The 16073-nt window shown below is 41.3% G+C and overlaps 1 protein-coding gene across 1 annotated transcript in view; it reads left to right on the top strand.

Annotated features, from left to right (window-relative positions):
- The window catches only part of GRIN3A (glutamate ionotropic receptor NMDA type subunit 3A), a 78756-nt gene that overhangs the window by 15810 nt on the left and 46873 nt on the right, over window positions 1–16073 (top strand). Inside the window, exon 2 of the mRNA XM_075726654.1 lies at window positions 14439–15043. Within this exon, the coding sequence (XP_075582769.1) occupies window positions 14439–15043 (605 nt within the window). The remainder of the gene's footprint in view (window positions 1–14438; window positions 15044–16073) is intronic.

Raw genomic sequence — 16073 nt, 5'->3', positions numbered from 1 at the left:
GTGCTAACATCATGTAAACAGAGAAAACTGAAATGAGGAAAATAAAGTTCCTATTTCTTCAGGGAATATACATTTTTTGTGATTTTTTTTAATTATAGGTTCTCTCTCCCTGAAGCAGTACCGTTTCCTGCAGAGAGAGACAGCAGCTTTGATCGTATATTCTTGCCAAACTCAGGAGCGGTGGTCTGTCATCCCTTCCTTTCAGGTTGTCTGGGGTAATTAGATACTCCTCTGCAACACTTCCCCTTCTTCAGAGAGTTAAAAAGAATCACAGTGCCAAAAATAGTCAAATGTGAATTCCTCGTCCCCAAGCTTGGTTCACCAGACTCTGCAGAGTCATCGCAGATTATTTGCATGGAGATGGATAGACGCAAATGTCTTGCTGAGATTAGTGAGACATGACGCTTCCGTATTTTATCACAAGCGCTTATCCATGTTAAACTCCCAGGGTGTGCTTCATTTTTGCTGCTTCTTACCCTCTCCTTTAGGAGGATACAATCACCCACTCAAGAAGCAGAAATAGTGCATGACTAACTATGTCACGGAACAAATGATTAACACTAAGTAGTTTGTGCTAGCTGTTTGCAAACAATCCACGTGCTGACAATTATGCTGAAGCAATTTTGTGAATACCTAACTCGATGTATTTTGCATAACTCAAGGCTGGCTCCCGGATCATTAAATTCATAACTTCTGTCTTGTTTGTAAAATTCATAAATGTCATTATTTCTTCTAGTCCATAGAACTGGTAGTGCTAGACTCGACTGAGATATTAGTCTGTAATGCTGGACTGGTGAAGGCTATAGGAAGGATGGTGACTCAGAGGAACGAGGTGCCATTCAAAACGAGTTACAACTGCTGTGCTTTAAGAGTTTATAAGCCATGAAGTGCAGAGGAGGGCAGTGGTAGGCAGGCAGATCTGTTAATCCATCTGATGCTTTCAGATTTGCAGCTAGGCAAATAAAGATACTGTTTACCCTAGCTGCACCCAGCCTACCCACAGAGAGCTCGGTCTGGCTGCCCAAATGGGTGAAAATGCTTGTAGGATTCATTATCAGGAGCTGAGGGCCTCTTCCTCAGCTGTAATCACTCATCAGCTCTCTGGTGACGTCATGGTTAAAGAGCTGACCTAGAGAGAGCAAAGCATCCATAGACATCATTACATGGGCCAGGGCATGAAGAGCTGAGCTGTGAGGAAGAAAGTGTCTTGTATGTCTGTAGGAAGCTCAAGCACAGACAAGAGTTTATTGATACATTTCGTTCAGGGTATTTGTGAGCATTCTGACTCCCAGAAATGTACAGGCTTAGCAGATGCTAAAGCACAAAGCTCTTAAAAAATAAATTAAATACCCAAGGTACTTGGGTAATTGGTGCTTTGCAATGAGTGTAGTGGTTTTCAGCTGTCACAGAGTTGCGCAAACCCTATATAACTTTAAGGAGGAGATACATTATTTTATAAGAGGAGGATACAGAGGCAGTAGAAATTTAAAGGAATTGCAGCAGAGAAGTTAGAGCCCGTGTCGAAAAGAAAACTAGATTTGTAAAGGCCTTTCCCCTCATTTCCATGCTGCAAGGCATTCTTCCCATCAATAACATTCAGCCTGTTAAATTGTTGCTGTTACTTTCATTACATTCTCATAAACAAAGCCAACCCCTATTAACCTGCCACAACAGTTTTTTCCCTTTCTCCCTCAAGAAACATAAAATAGCAGTACAAATAAGTTTTTGCATAAATAGGTAGGATGAAGAACTTTATTTACAATGAAGAAAATTTGGTATTTAATTCCATCACAACGGTTTGTCCAGGTACTCCTCACTAGTTTTTTCTACAAGTGTAGAAAAGTGTATTAAACTTCCCCGCCACTAAAGATTTTGCTAGTAAGAGCAGTATGCTGAGTTACTTTTGTCCATAAGCTATTGAGTTTCTCATTAACAATGGAAGATCTTGTATTTCTTTGATGCAGTATGGATTTCCAAATTTTTTTCAATGCTATGCAGTTTATGCAGCTCTCCAGCCTCACCAGCGGCTGCAGTGTTGACCTCTGCTGTAGAGCTTGCCCCTGGGCTGCACACTGATCACTGGCAGCATAGCAAAAAGGGAGGGAAGGCTGTAAGGCAAAAAGCTCTCTCTTTACGGTAGAGCTGCTGCACCCGCAGCAGTTGTCGGGGTCCATTGCCACCAGTAGCGATTTGTCCATATGGTGCTTTTATGCAATTGCAGCAGGAAAGGGATCTACGGGGGAAGGCTGACAAGCTTCTCCTAATGGTGTGATACTGGGACCAACTGCACTTGCCACAGGCAGAGCTGAAGGAAAAAAGAATTACAATTATTTTGCCAGTGTCTCGTGATTAGTGCTAGCTTCTGGTAAGTAATGATGTCAGACAGCAATACGAAATCTTTCGGTACAGCCAGATGGTCCCATCAAGCATGGCATTCTGATTTTCCCTTCAGCCTGTGCCTACTATCACATACTACATATGTATGGACGGACATATTGCTTGAAGCCTACAAGATATCAATTACCACTGCTCCACTGAGTCCAAACAAAGTGGCCAGTAAAAAGAGGGATAAATAAGTATAAAATTCATATTTTATAGTGATTTACAAGCTCTGTGCAGTCACTTTATTGTTGGTCTAAATGTCCATGCTAGGTGCAGAGGAGAAGAAAACCTGGTAGCAGTAATCTGTGCAAATATTTGTGCACAGTAGAGAGGTGATGGTATTGTGTATTTTCTGTCAAGCATTTAGATGAGAGCAGAAGACTGAGTCAAAACTAGGAGCCATAAATGTTCACCTGATGATCTTGGACATTATAAATCAAAGGATGAAACAGGCATGGGTGATTTTTAATACATTCTCCCAACCCTCACCTCAAAACTTGCTGTAAACCACTTTTTGCTCTGTGAAGTACCTACTCAGCACTTGGTACTCATTTCATGGCTCTGTACCCAGGACTCTTTTAGAATACAATGGATAATTAATAAGTTACTTATCCACTTAATGAGGAAATCACAATATCCAAATGCTTGCAGACATGGGGTCCTGATGAGGCAAGCATCAGTGGGATGGGTAACACTTCCAGACAAAGGACAGACCAGTGCACTGTGAGTAGTGTAATGGTACAAATGTCCAAATTATTTAACGATAACCCATAAAATAAATGGCTGTTTCTTATTTTGCACATTCTTTTATCTATTGGGGGAGTTGTGTTTAGCACAGGAAGGAACAGGAGATTTGAGCCCTAGATTCTACTTCTGGCAAAATCTTGATATATTCTCCAAGACATGTGACTTAACCTCTTCTTTTTTTAAAAAAAAACTTTTTCCCCTCTGATCCCTCCCTGTGTAAAAGGGTGTGAAATATTTATCTTGCTGTAAGCCTTAAGATGGGCAGAGAGCCATTTCACAAAGGAGCAATCATCTGGCCGAGGTGGTGATCTGTACCCCCCAGGGCACTGCGGTGGGGGTTATCCCCATTTTACAGAGAGGGGTTTGCTCGCAAAAGGAACACAAGACGAGGCAGTGATTTCAAGCTGGATCGCTCAGTATCTATATTTGACAGCCAGCCAGGGGCCCTTCATCCTCCTCCTCCTCTCCCTGTGTGCCTTGGTAACGGGTTCTGCGCAGTCACACACTTTTGTGGGTAGTTGCTACATGCTTTATTGGAAACTCAAATACTTCTGCCTTTGGGGGTGGGGGGTAGGCGCCTCCTGATTACAGAATCATGCCTTATTTTGTGTTTTGAATGCTGAGAAAAGCAATTTGCAAACACTGCCACAAAACTTCTAAATTGTACAGTTGTATTTTGGGGCTTGTTTTGTTTTTTTTTTTTAATGACAATTAATTCAGGACTGGGAGATGAAATAGAGAGCAGTGAATATAAGTCACTAAGCTTTGCTGCATTTTCAAAAGTCAGATTCTCGTCTTCTGTTGAAAGATAGTAAATGTGCATTCAAGGAGCTAACAAGCATCACACCTCCGAGTTTATTTATTTTTTCCTTCTGCAGCAACTGCTGGTGTTGAGCGGCACTTATCCTTGAATTATTTCTTATGCAAACAAACTGCCTCCTGCTGACGAAAGTGGCTTCACCCATGGCACAATTAGTGAAAGGTGCCCAGCAAGGTGAGGATGCCTGTGCAGGATGAGGCCCTCCTACCCCGGCCAGTGGGGCACCATCACAGACTTTGGGCGGGCAGCGAGTGGTATTTCACAGCCACTCAGGATGGCATGTCCCAGTGGCCGGTCCCCTCTGTCAGCTCCCTGTCCCACTGCATGCAGAGTGTATTTGCTTTATTTTTTTTTTTTTTTCCCCTGCTCACCCCCTGCCCTGAGAGCCAAACTCTGCTTTCTAATTTCCCATCTTTCTAATTAAATCCTTGGTGTATTAAATAAGAAACCTCAAGTGGAGATATTTAAATTCTGTTCCTGATTTTAAGCCAAGCCAGTACACATAAGAATTCACCTTAGAGCCATGATTTAAATGTCTAGCCTCAGAAAGATGAACTGCTAACTGAATCTACCCTGGCCTCATGTAATAGAGTTAAGAGATCAGTCTTTGCAAGCTTAATTCTGAGCTTTCTTCCATATGAAAAATCAATATAGAACAAAATGCACCTGTAGGTAAAATTAATCCTGTGGAATACGCCCGGAGCGAGGCCCAGCAGAAGAGGATGCGATCATGAGCTGGTGCTGGCTTTCTGAGGATTGGGTCATGGGATCAGAATGAATTTCTCCCACTGTATTTTGCCACGTGCAGCTATCATTTCAGGGACTGCTCCATGCATAACGGCATGCGGCACAACCCGTGGGTCTTTCTCTGACAGGCAGGGAGGCATAGAGACAAAGAGGCTAATTTGGCCGCTAGTCATTGTCCTCGAGGAGCAGCACCCAGTGCCCTGCAAGGAGTGCAGGGAGTCCCACAGCAGCCAGGGCTGTCCTGTGCCTGGAGGTGCTGCCTGCAGCAGGACAGTCCTGCACGCCACATCCTGCACAATGAAAGGGGAAGGTTTCTTTGTTGAATTGCCACCTCCTTCCCCATTTGTCTCCCAGATCAAATGACCTAGTTTCACTCTGCTGTGCTGTGAACACCAGATAGGATTGCAGTGCCTGTTGGTAGGCACATAGTCATTTGTAAAAATAATGAGATACGGGGGCGCAGCTGCTGAGCGTATGGGGAATGCAAATGCTCAGGAAGAGTTGAAGACACTTTAAAGCCATCCTGGAATTGGACTGGTGAGTGAAAACAGTGCTCCAGATTTTATTCCTTGCTGCAGGTGTTAATGGTGAATAAAATCTAATTGGATTAAATGTGGCGTGGGTACACCAGGTGTGCATCAGAAAGGACAACAGCTGATGGGATCAAACTTTTTTTGCCTACATAACATGAATCAGTCTTCTCTGTACTCTCTCTCCTTATATTCTACATTTTCTTGCAGAATTAATTTCTTTTTGTTCAGCCAGAATTTTGCTTATGCTTAAAAAGCTAGGTCATACAGAAAGTGAAGTCATAGCCTGTTGTGCTTGTGAGAAAGTAGCGTTTTCTAGTAATATACTGCAACATGTCCATCTTGCTGATGGGAAGGTGGAAGCTTCCATAACAGAGCAAGGATGGGAATGCCATTGCAAGAGGCCTTTATGCTGAGGAGCCTGGCAGGGGTGGCATGCCAGGGAGCCTGTTGTGGAGCAATGCTTGGCAATGTGTGTTGTAATTACAGTCTTAGTTGCCAGATTCTCTGTCAACTCTTGCACTGTGTTAACAGCAGTCCTCAAGAGCAAGGCATCAGAGCAAACACTGCATGCAATTAACATGAGATTTAGAAACCCATTCTATATGCGAAGCCAAGAATTTATTGTTAGTCTAATTAAAGTCCTAGCAGTCTAATCAAAGTAGTATTATTGGTCCTGATGATGCTAACACTTATAGGCAAATTATCAAAGTACTACAGCTCATTCTCAATAATGATATGGTTCAAATTGTCATACACGCAGTTCTTTTCTCAGGTGTTGGGCTCACCCTTCCGTGCACCTCTGGGTCCCAAGGTTGGCATCACAAATCTTCTTTAGGGAGACAGAGCAAATGGATATGTGTTTTCAGGGGGTGGGGGTTGTTAGTGGCAAGTTGTCTTGTGTCCCAGGATCTCTAAAGAGAGGAGTATTTTGGTGATGTTTCTTCCTCTTCTGGGTTTGCTTTTGGTCACTTGTACATGTTTGTTAATGCTGTCTGCATGTCTGCTGTATTTACTTCCCCACTCCTCATTCGTTTGCAGTTCCACCTTATATCCGCCTTTGTGGTACCTGGTACATACTACATATTGGATACATGTTCTTTGCTCTCCCTAAACCAAGTTTTACTCAGCTCCCAAGGTTGCAATCTCCTAGTGAACAGTAGCTGACCATTGGTGAGTTGTGATTTTTAGCCCTGTCACCACTGGTGCCTTCCTGTGCTTGCAGCGTCAAGGCTTCTCCTGTCATCTTGTGATAGCACTTCTGGGGATCCTTGATACAACCCCATTTGGTTTTTTTCAGCAGCCTTTGAACTGTGATTTCTTGATAATCCAAGTAGCATTTTATTACTGCATCCTGATCACACCTATATCCTTGATCTATGATCATTAGTAATCGCTCTAAAGGACTAGTAAGAGTTCTTCCATTAGCAGACACACAGATAGAGTGCTCTTGTAGCTACTTAAATGATTTTCCTCAAATTAAAACAGCACCACTAGTGTGTTAGCAGAATTTCTTTACAACGGGGTCTTCCTGTATCCCACCTCAGACGTTAGGAGGGTGAGGACTGAGGAGGCAGATCTCAGCAAGCCCAAAGTGCATACGCTTTCTGCTCCCAGGTGCTGCCACAGTTTTGGCTCTGCTCCTATCAGAAGTTGAATTGCTACCTGTCCTCATGAACCAAAAACTGGGGGAAGAAAGCCCTTCTGCTGTGCATTGCCTGAATAACATGCATGGGAAACCTCAGACTGCCTGTTGGGAGCTGCTTTAAAACAGAGCCCTTCCGACTGATAGCCAGGATGTGAAAAACACAAATGTTTGTGCAGAGAAGCACATGAACACCCCTAGGCAGTCTGCTGAAGAGCTTTGAGTTACTTGAATGCCACATCTCCTTAAAGGAAGAATTACATTCTGCTAAATGCTATTTTCCAACCATTCAAGCTTATAGTGGTATTCAGAAGAACCCCAAAAAGGTACACTTCTGTGGAGCAGCCACTGTAGTTTGCATCCTTTACAAGTGTGGGAAGACCTCTAATGGGGTGGCTACAGCACGAGCGCCAAATGAGAAATCCTGCTCACAAATGTGACAGACTAGATGAGGCCATGTTACTGGGAAGTGGCATTAGAAAGCAAGCCTGGGGTAGGAGCTAGCCAAGATCTCCTCACTCTTGCTGGCAAGTGCTCACTCACTTGTGAAAACCTGACTCTGTAACAGTGTTGAGCTTCTAGAAAATAATACCATGCAGTAACAAATTGTCCATTGTGGCCAATATTCACACTCAGTATCTCCTGGCATCTTTTACCCAAACATTTGCAAGGGCTTTGCAGACAATGATTACAATACTGTACCACTTGGGAGCAAGAGTCACAGACATGGACCCAGCCACCTCTTTCTCCCATTTGGAGTGTACCACGGAGCAGGGGTGGTTCTCTAGATTTTTGCATTGCCATTTTAATGATGGAGGAAAGCCTACCATGGAGAATTAATGCAGGTCCCCCTGATCTGTTTGTATGAACATTTATCTGTCTTTTCTTAACTACAATGACACATTTTAGGGTAGGAAAAACTATTTTGGCTCTTGGCATCTGTATGAAATATTCTTTGTCAAACTTTATGTTAATTAATTAAACAAACTTAGTGTTGGATTATATTTTTTCCTTCCTGGAGCAAAGAACACCTTGAAGGTTTTGAATACTTATGATAATTTATAAGTGTCTATGAAGATACATAATGGGTCTTACTTTCCAAGAACAGCTGAAAGTTCATATTTTATATTGCCTCTTGGACCTTGTAGGGTGCTGCCACATATTCAGATTAGTTTGGAGTATTTGTATGTAGGCATTAGAGGTGCTAAGCAACCTCAAGTCATGTCTGTCTGGTCTAACGAGAGAAATAATTTTCAGGACAAACTAAGTCAAGACTTTAACTGTGCAGTTTTGTGGGTTTTAAAATCAACAATCAGTGCCTTGTTAGGATCTGCTTGTAAACGTTGCCTGGATGGGTGCCAGGCTTCTTTTGCAGCAGGAATCAGGACAGCTCTATCTAGTCCAAGCTAGCTTTTCTCTCTCAGCAGCTTTTAAACCATCTGCAAAAAATAGCCTTTAGCGTGGGGCCTACTCTGTTTCAAATTACAGTCTTTGACAAACAGGTGTGTATGTGGAGACAGATGCAAAAGACAAGAAAAAGAGGAGTTCATAAGTCATCCTTCTCTTTTTGGGCCAAAGCAAGTCTGTGATTTTCTTCCCCAGAGAACCAAAAGTCTAAATAGCAGAAGAAATGTACTAATGATATTTTTAATCGTACTGATGCTGCTTCTTAAACAGATGTTTAAGTGTTTTGCTGGATGAAGGCCTAGGAGCCAAATCTAACACTTACTGACGTCCATGACAAGGCTGTGGGGGTTTTAACTGGGACCAGGAGAGAGACTGTGAGCAGCATGACACCCGGGCCCAACTCACAGTGCTCTTCACAGGGGAGTGGAGGTACGTATGCCTGCCCCGCACACTGCTTATATCTCTGCAGAAGCTGCAGGATAGATGTTGAGAAGAAAACCTGGATGCTTCACCCCCCGCTGTGGGAACCAGTGGGTGCGTGGCCTCTTGGCCACAGTCTCCCACGTGGGCAGAGCAGGTTTCTCACTCCAGCCTGGAGGTGGATGTGCTGGAGCACACCTTCCCTCTGTTCCTACTGTGTGGACCATGCAGCGACTGGGATGCAGTATGGTGGAAAGCTCAACGGCTGGTCAGGCAGGGCAGCAGGACCTCTCCATTCAAAGTCCTTCCTGTGGGCTGTCAGCTGCCAACACAAACTCCTACTTGAAGCACTGCAGTTTCAGCAGTAAGGCAGATATTAAAAAAATAACATTTAATAGGATCTGTTTTTATGGCATGAAAGGAAGAAGCAATAGGTGTGCCCATAGCCTTTAGGGAATGGGATTTTAAGCCTAAATTTTGTAATTTCAAACATGAAAGAGTGAGCTTCCCAGTTTTTGAAGCTGCAGCATCAGCTTGCTCACAGCTGCCATTTAGCTCATGTTTGTAAAGCTGTGAGTCCCCACAGTTGCACTGTAGGACAGGACGCTTTTTTTTCCCTTCAGTGTGGCTTTCTCTGACGTAATTATATAGCCTGTTTTTTCTTTTGTGTTTCTTAATGTAAATACATATTTGAGGACTGTCTTTGCCTCCAAGAGTCAGAGGGTAATAATATTTTCTGTGCATTATTTACCTTTACACAGTTAGCAAAAGAATATTCACATATATGCTTTTCACTCTGCTAATGAAGCTATCATAATGTCAAATAAAATGTCACTGTGACCATGCCTAATTAGCATTACAAATTTGGTTGAAGAGATAAATGGCCAGATCCTTCAGGGTGTAAGTCAGTCCAGCTCCAGGCATTCGTGCTCACAAGATTTACAAGGGGTAAGGATGAGTCTACAGATAACTGAAATGGATGCTGAAAAATATTGCATAAATGAAATGCAAATCATGTTTCAGTTATTAAATGAACCTGCTATCTCAGGTGTCTCAGGCAATGAAACTGTTGGGATACAGAAAGCAAGCAAGTAGTTACAGTCTCTGCTAATACACGGGAGTGAAACACATCAGACCATGTAAAGCTTAATATTCCATGAATGGCTTGGTCCAAAGCCTACTGCAAGTCAGTGGAAAGACTGTTTGGTATCTGATCTGAACATGATTAGTCAGAAATTAAGGATTCCAGGCCTGTTCTTTACCCAGTGAAAACTGAAGTTGGTTGATCATGGCTGGTTTATAAAACAGGAGCTAATGACAGGCAGTAAAAAATTAAGGCCTGATAGACACAGAAAATGGTTTTGGTTTTGGTTTTGACACTATGTAAATGCAAACACATTATTAAAAATAGATCACAATTAACATTATTCAAACGAGGTTTAGTTCTGTTTGTATAATTTGAAGAAAAACTGAAACAAGTGATACCATCTTTAATGACAGCTTAAAGACAAATTTAAACAAAGCAACTGAATTTCCATATGATCTTTAATTGACAGTTTAACTGAAATAGTCAAACTTTACTAATTTCCAAAGTGAGGTAATGAAGGAGTTTGCCTAGAACTTTAATAAGGATGGATGGACACAGTTCAATACACTGGTACTATCTCATAAATCTTCTGTTCCATGACAAGTACAAAGTTATACACATCTAAACTACCATTTAAGTTGTTAAAAGCCTTTGCTGTGAAATTATGCAGTGTCAGTGATTGCTACTGAATGACTGAATAAACAATTTTGAGAAGTTCCTCATTAAAAAGCAGTAATTGTTTATTTTAAAGAAGAAATACAAATCAATAAAAATACGTAAAAGCATTAAGAACACTATAGTATCAAAGGATGTATACTGACATGTGACTTCTGTGTAATTTTTTTCAGAGCCTAAATGTTCAAATGCATCCTACAAGTGACAAATAAACCTTTCAAAATAAAATTAAGAAGGTATTAAATCCAAACACCTCCAAACATCTCCACATCCTCTCCTAAAAGGATCTTCTTTTGCATATAAAACCAGTGAAATCAACTAACCACTCACTAGATGAGGCCAGAGAGAGTTCTTCTTGCTTGAGCTGTGAAACACCGTGGCCCATCTAGTATCCCCTTCCCTGAGTCCCTGTGCAAAACAAACATTAATTGCTGTTCCTCCCCAATACCTGCAGGGATGTTGGCATGGTAGGCTGAGAATTAGCTGAAAGTTAAGCAGAAGAAAAACACCTAGTGACTGAATTTTATGTATATTATTGTATCTGAAAGATTCTGAAGACAGGTTTGCAGTTCCAATACACTTAATAAAGAAAATAGACTGTATTTGCTACTTTTTCAGGGATGAATGTTCACCTTTCAAGCACATTAACAGGGAATTTAGCAACTAATAAATCAAAGTGTTGGTAAGTGCTCACACAGATGCACCTGTGGGCTTTTGAAAGTGACAGCTGAAGCACAGATGGTTTCACACCAAGAAGCACTTTTAAATGCTGGCTCAGTCTAAGCCAGATTATCCCAAATCCATCTCCATTCAGTGAAGGAGTAGCGTCTCAACACAAGAACAGTCTGTTGGACCACATTGACACATCCAAGTATATTGCACATAAGACAGGGAGCAATGCTAGAACTCCTGAGGACTAAACCAGTAGCTGCGCTGTTACAGGAGAGTCCAACCCTGCACCAAGAATACCAAGTCAGATGGAAACTGCTTTCACTGGTGCTGCTAAGTAAAATTATATGCAGTTTTCCAGCCCTGAGGCAGAGTTTCACTTTGTCTGGATTATGTGTGCTTGGTGCTATGTTTGCTGTGAGCTCAGTGTAATGCCCAGTGACCCTAAAATGTCATTTTTACCTTTTGTGTTACCTTTATCAGTTCAAAGTGTTTTAATGCTGGAAGAACTGTGCCGTAGACAAGCAGGAGCAGTATTGCACATGTGAAATTATGCATATGCACTGGGTTTAGCATGAGCATGTGGAGATCTTCAAAGATCTAAACCTGCTGGGTAAGATGGAGAGCCAGTTCTCATGCAGTCTTATCCATACTGCCTGCTGCAAGTGATCCCCAAAACATGCTAGGATCCAAACTGCCAGTGCAGTATGAGAAAGCTGATTGGCATCTGCCAAAACCAGACCAGGGACAAACTAGACAGTACAAATGCTCAAGTTTGTTTCCTGGGGCTGTTTTGTTCAACAGTGTGGACACAGCTGTTATTACTAATTTCTATCACTCGTAAGTGCGTCGTTGTTTTTCTGCATCCAATACATTTTTTTTTTTTTTGTACCTGCACCTATACCATAGTAGCTATAGTATTATGCTTGGGATGTTATGCTTCTAAATATACTGAAGATATTTGCTCTTCCTCGTACAGGTATGGTCAGGTTGTGTGCTATCATTTATATATGTGGAATGTTCTGTGTATACTGAATAACTCATTTCTTCTCCAACACTCAAATTAACTAAGCCAAAGGCTTGCAAAGTTTTGCTGACTGGAGGCAGGTCATTGTGTGAAAAGTGTTCAAACTTTTACTTGATCTTGGACAGAGAAGACACAAGGAAAATCCTTTCTACTCCCTTCTATTTGCAGTGAGAGACAAACTAGAGTTACTGTACCTGATCATCTCATAACCTCAGAAAAAAAGTTTGTTGTGATTCAGTTTGCAGAGACTAATTTATTCAAATCAGCTTCCCAATACCAGATATTATGCACAATGCTTTTTTTTTCCTGAACTAATCATGTATTTTAATTAGTAGGCAATGCTTTCCAGCATAGAACTCACAGAGTCTGCACAGCTTAGCTTCTGGTATGTTCAGTAACTTGTCCTTTATCAAAGAGTCAATCCTCTTTTGTCTTACTGACAGTACATGATGTGCATTGATTGTGGACAGTGATCTATTTAATTAGCTTATTCTTGTGTCAGTGTAAGAAAAGGCCACAAGGTACCAAAACCAAGAGATAACTAAAACTGCTGAGAGCATCTTCAATTACAGTATTCTCTTTATCAAGCTCTGAATTTAAATGATCTGCTCTGGAAAACAGATGATGAGTTCATGTAAGTGCAAATTAACACAATGAAAGCTTGCTGCTTATAAATGGTGTTTAGTTCTTCAGGGTTTTTTTTTCTCATTCCATCCCTTATATCTGTATTGGAGACCCCAGGATTATATTTTAGTAAAACTAGTGCAAATTGAGTGATTATCATATTATTCCAAATTCAGAATGACATTTCTAAGATCCACATGAACTGGAGCCTATAATGAACAGTAAAATACTATTAAAATCAAAATGGCAGCATTTTATACCAACACAGTAAAAGATTGATCCGTCTTATAGGTAATACATGCTAACTACTGAAAATGTAAGAGAATGAAGAACAGACCTTAAGTGTTTAGTAACTTAAAGGATAGAAAAATAAAATTTAGGTGCCTGCGTAGGATAAGATGTAATTTGAGGGGGCATGAATACAGACAAATGTTGACATAAAGTCACAACAAGATCTCACAAACCAAAAGATGCACTGAAACAGGCATCATAATTCACATTTTTTTAACAGTCTCATGGCTGGAATCAAATGCCAGTGTAAAGTAAAACTTTACACTTACTTTTAAAGTAAACTTTTTTAGCAAAGCTACACTGAAGACTGTCAAGTTCTCAGCTGAAACCTAAAGTCGGAACAGTATATAAGGTGCTAGCTGAAGGCCTGATAGAAACATTTTGGTAGAACAGAGAATTATTTCATAGCAAAATGCCAGAAGTTGCTTGGATTCTTTATTTTTTTTCTTCCTTACTAAATCTGTAGATAAAATTTAACTTTATTTTTGGGACCAGGGAAGGGAGAGGAATAAGACTAAGGGAAAAGTATTTGTGGATCAAATAATGAGAAAGGAAGAAATATTTAGCTTAAGAGAACAGATGAATTAGCCTCACATCCTTCCTTCTTTTCTGGAAAAGATAAAGCCAAGGGCAGTGGTGTTGGGAAACATAACGGGTTAAATTCTGTTATATCATTAATGATGTGGAAAAAATTAGTATGGAATGCTTAATTATTGAATATTTTCCAGCTCAGAAATCATGGTCTGCGTATCTTAGCCTCTTGTGCATTCAGTAACTTGTCCTTTACCAAAGACTCAATCTTCTTGTGATTTATTGGCAGTGCATGATGTGCATTGATTTGTAGACTGTGATCTGTTTAATTAGGTTACTCATGTGTCTGTGTAAAAAAAGCCCCCAACCACCAGAAAAAGAGAGATAATAAAAAGAACTGAGGGTTCTTCTTTATTTTTTGTATTTCTTCTTTGTTTACCAAAGAACTTTTCGGCATCCATTGAATTCAAACGTTAACACCAGGGTTGAACCTGAACAGTAAGGGCACACCTTCTCATACCCCTGTTAGGAGAGCAAGGAAATCTTTGCTTGAGAATGTCAAGAAATCCAAAAGTACAGATGGATTGAAAGAAATACAAATTCTTGGAAACAGACTTATTAGTTACTACTGAAGTTGACTCAAACTCTAGCCAAGGAAGGCCATGAATCACAGTCCATTTAAGCTGGGTGGGTGCAAGTTTCCCTATTTCTCACACAGTTCTCTTGGTTAACAGGTGATTACTTTGAACTAAATGAGAGAACAAAAATTAAGCAAACTCATTAACTTTGGGTCCAGGATATTTCTGATCAGTGGTCTTTCATATTTTTAACTACAGAATCCCCTTCACCTGCAGATGAGTTTAGAAAACTCACTGAGTTCTGATGCTGACGTCACTTTCTCGATCCTTGCGATGAATAACTGGTATAATTTCAGCCTGATGCTATGCCAGGAGGAGTGGAACATCACAGATTTTCTCTTCCTCACACAACAGAGCTCCAAGTTCCATCTGGGATCCATTATAAACATCACAGCAAACCTCACTTCAACCAGTGACCTTCTGAACTACTTACAGTTTTACCTGGAGAGCATCAAAGACACACCATCTACCATGGTGATGTTTGGATGTGACATGGAAAAAACACGGAGGATTTTTGAAATAACCACCCAGTTTGGTGTGATGCCTCCAGAACTTCACTGGATTATTGGGGATTCACAGAACGTGGAAGAACTGAGGACAGAAGGTTTGCCGCTTGGTCTCATCGCTCATGGCAAGACAACACAGTCAGTCTTTGAGCATTATGTACAGGATGCAATGGAGCTGGTAGCAAGAGCTGTAGCAGCAGCCACCCTGATTCAACCTGAACTAGCTCTTATTCCAAGTACAACGAATTGCATGGACACAGATGAAAGGAATATCACTTCAGGGCAGTACTTGTCAAAGTAAGTTTTTCCTTTTTTTCTTTTCCATAGCTAATACTTGTGGTATACAAGAAAAATCATTTTCCTCCCCCTCTGCACTATTCTCAGTGGCTTAGCTATCATGCTGTTAACCCCCCTTCATACACATATTTGTTTCAGTATTTCCTCCTGCTTCATTACTTCTGGGCAAATGGTGAAACTTAAACCTAGCCACAGAGGGAGATTAAGCCAGTTGTAGAAGACACTGCTCCACAGAAGTAGCGATCACATAGTAAACACAGGCTAGGTTACAGGCTATGATCTGAAAGTGTCTTATGTTTATGCATGTAAGAGGGAAAAGTCAGGGCTAGTGTCAAATTCTCTGAGGTTTTGAGGTACCTGAGAGAATACAAAACACAGTAAGAATATTTGCGCTACCAAAGCAATCAGAGAGTATAAAAGGAGGTATGTAGCCCTTGCTAGTATGCTTCCATGGAAAAGAAACACAAAAGATGCACCTTGATGACCTCAGAGGCCACTGCTGCCGGGGAGAGCACTCAAAACTGCAAAGTGCTCCCTCTGTTGCTTGGTGCAGGAGGCTCCTCTTTCAGCTTCTGCTAAAGCTATTCCTGTAGACCACTGCATGTCACTATACTGAAGTTATTCCCAGAACTGCCTGGGGAGTCACATCTAGAAATATTCTAGGTTTTAACATAGGAGAATAAAAATTGCATGGCTCTTTTTGAAAACAAACAAGGCCCTAGCTAAGTATCTGAATTCATCGGTAGGTTTACATCCAGTGACTGTTGCATGTTTTCCCCCCATTACACCTGGTTTTCAGCCTACAGATTTTGTTGGGTGGAGTTAGGATAAAAGTTCTTGAAGCTTTTTCTATGTTTCCAACTGTTTTTGAAGTCATATCTGAGACGTGTCTTCACAATGTGTCTGCTGAGGTGAAGGGCTCCGGAGTGGACGCTTACGCCAGGGCACCCTTGCTGAGGCGGCAAAAAGCGCAGGGTGAGAGCGGGCAGCCCAGCCCCCAGCCTAGAGCGGGAAAGGGGGAGCTGCTGAC

The sequence above is a fragment of the Pelecanus crispus genome, chromosome Z (genome assembly GCF_030463565.1).
Source record: "Pelecanus crispus isolate bPelCri1 chromosome Z, bPelCri1.pri, whole genome shotgun sequence".
NCBI classification, from domain to species: Eukaryota; Metazoa; Chordata; class Aves; order Pelecaniformes; family Pelecanidae; genus Pelecanus; species Pelecanus crispus.
The sequence above is the reverse complement of the archived record's forward strand: the minus strand, read 5'-3'. Positions and strand labels throughout refer to the sequence as shown.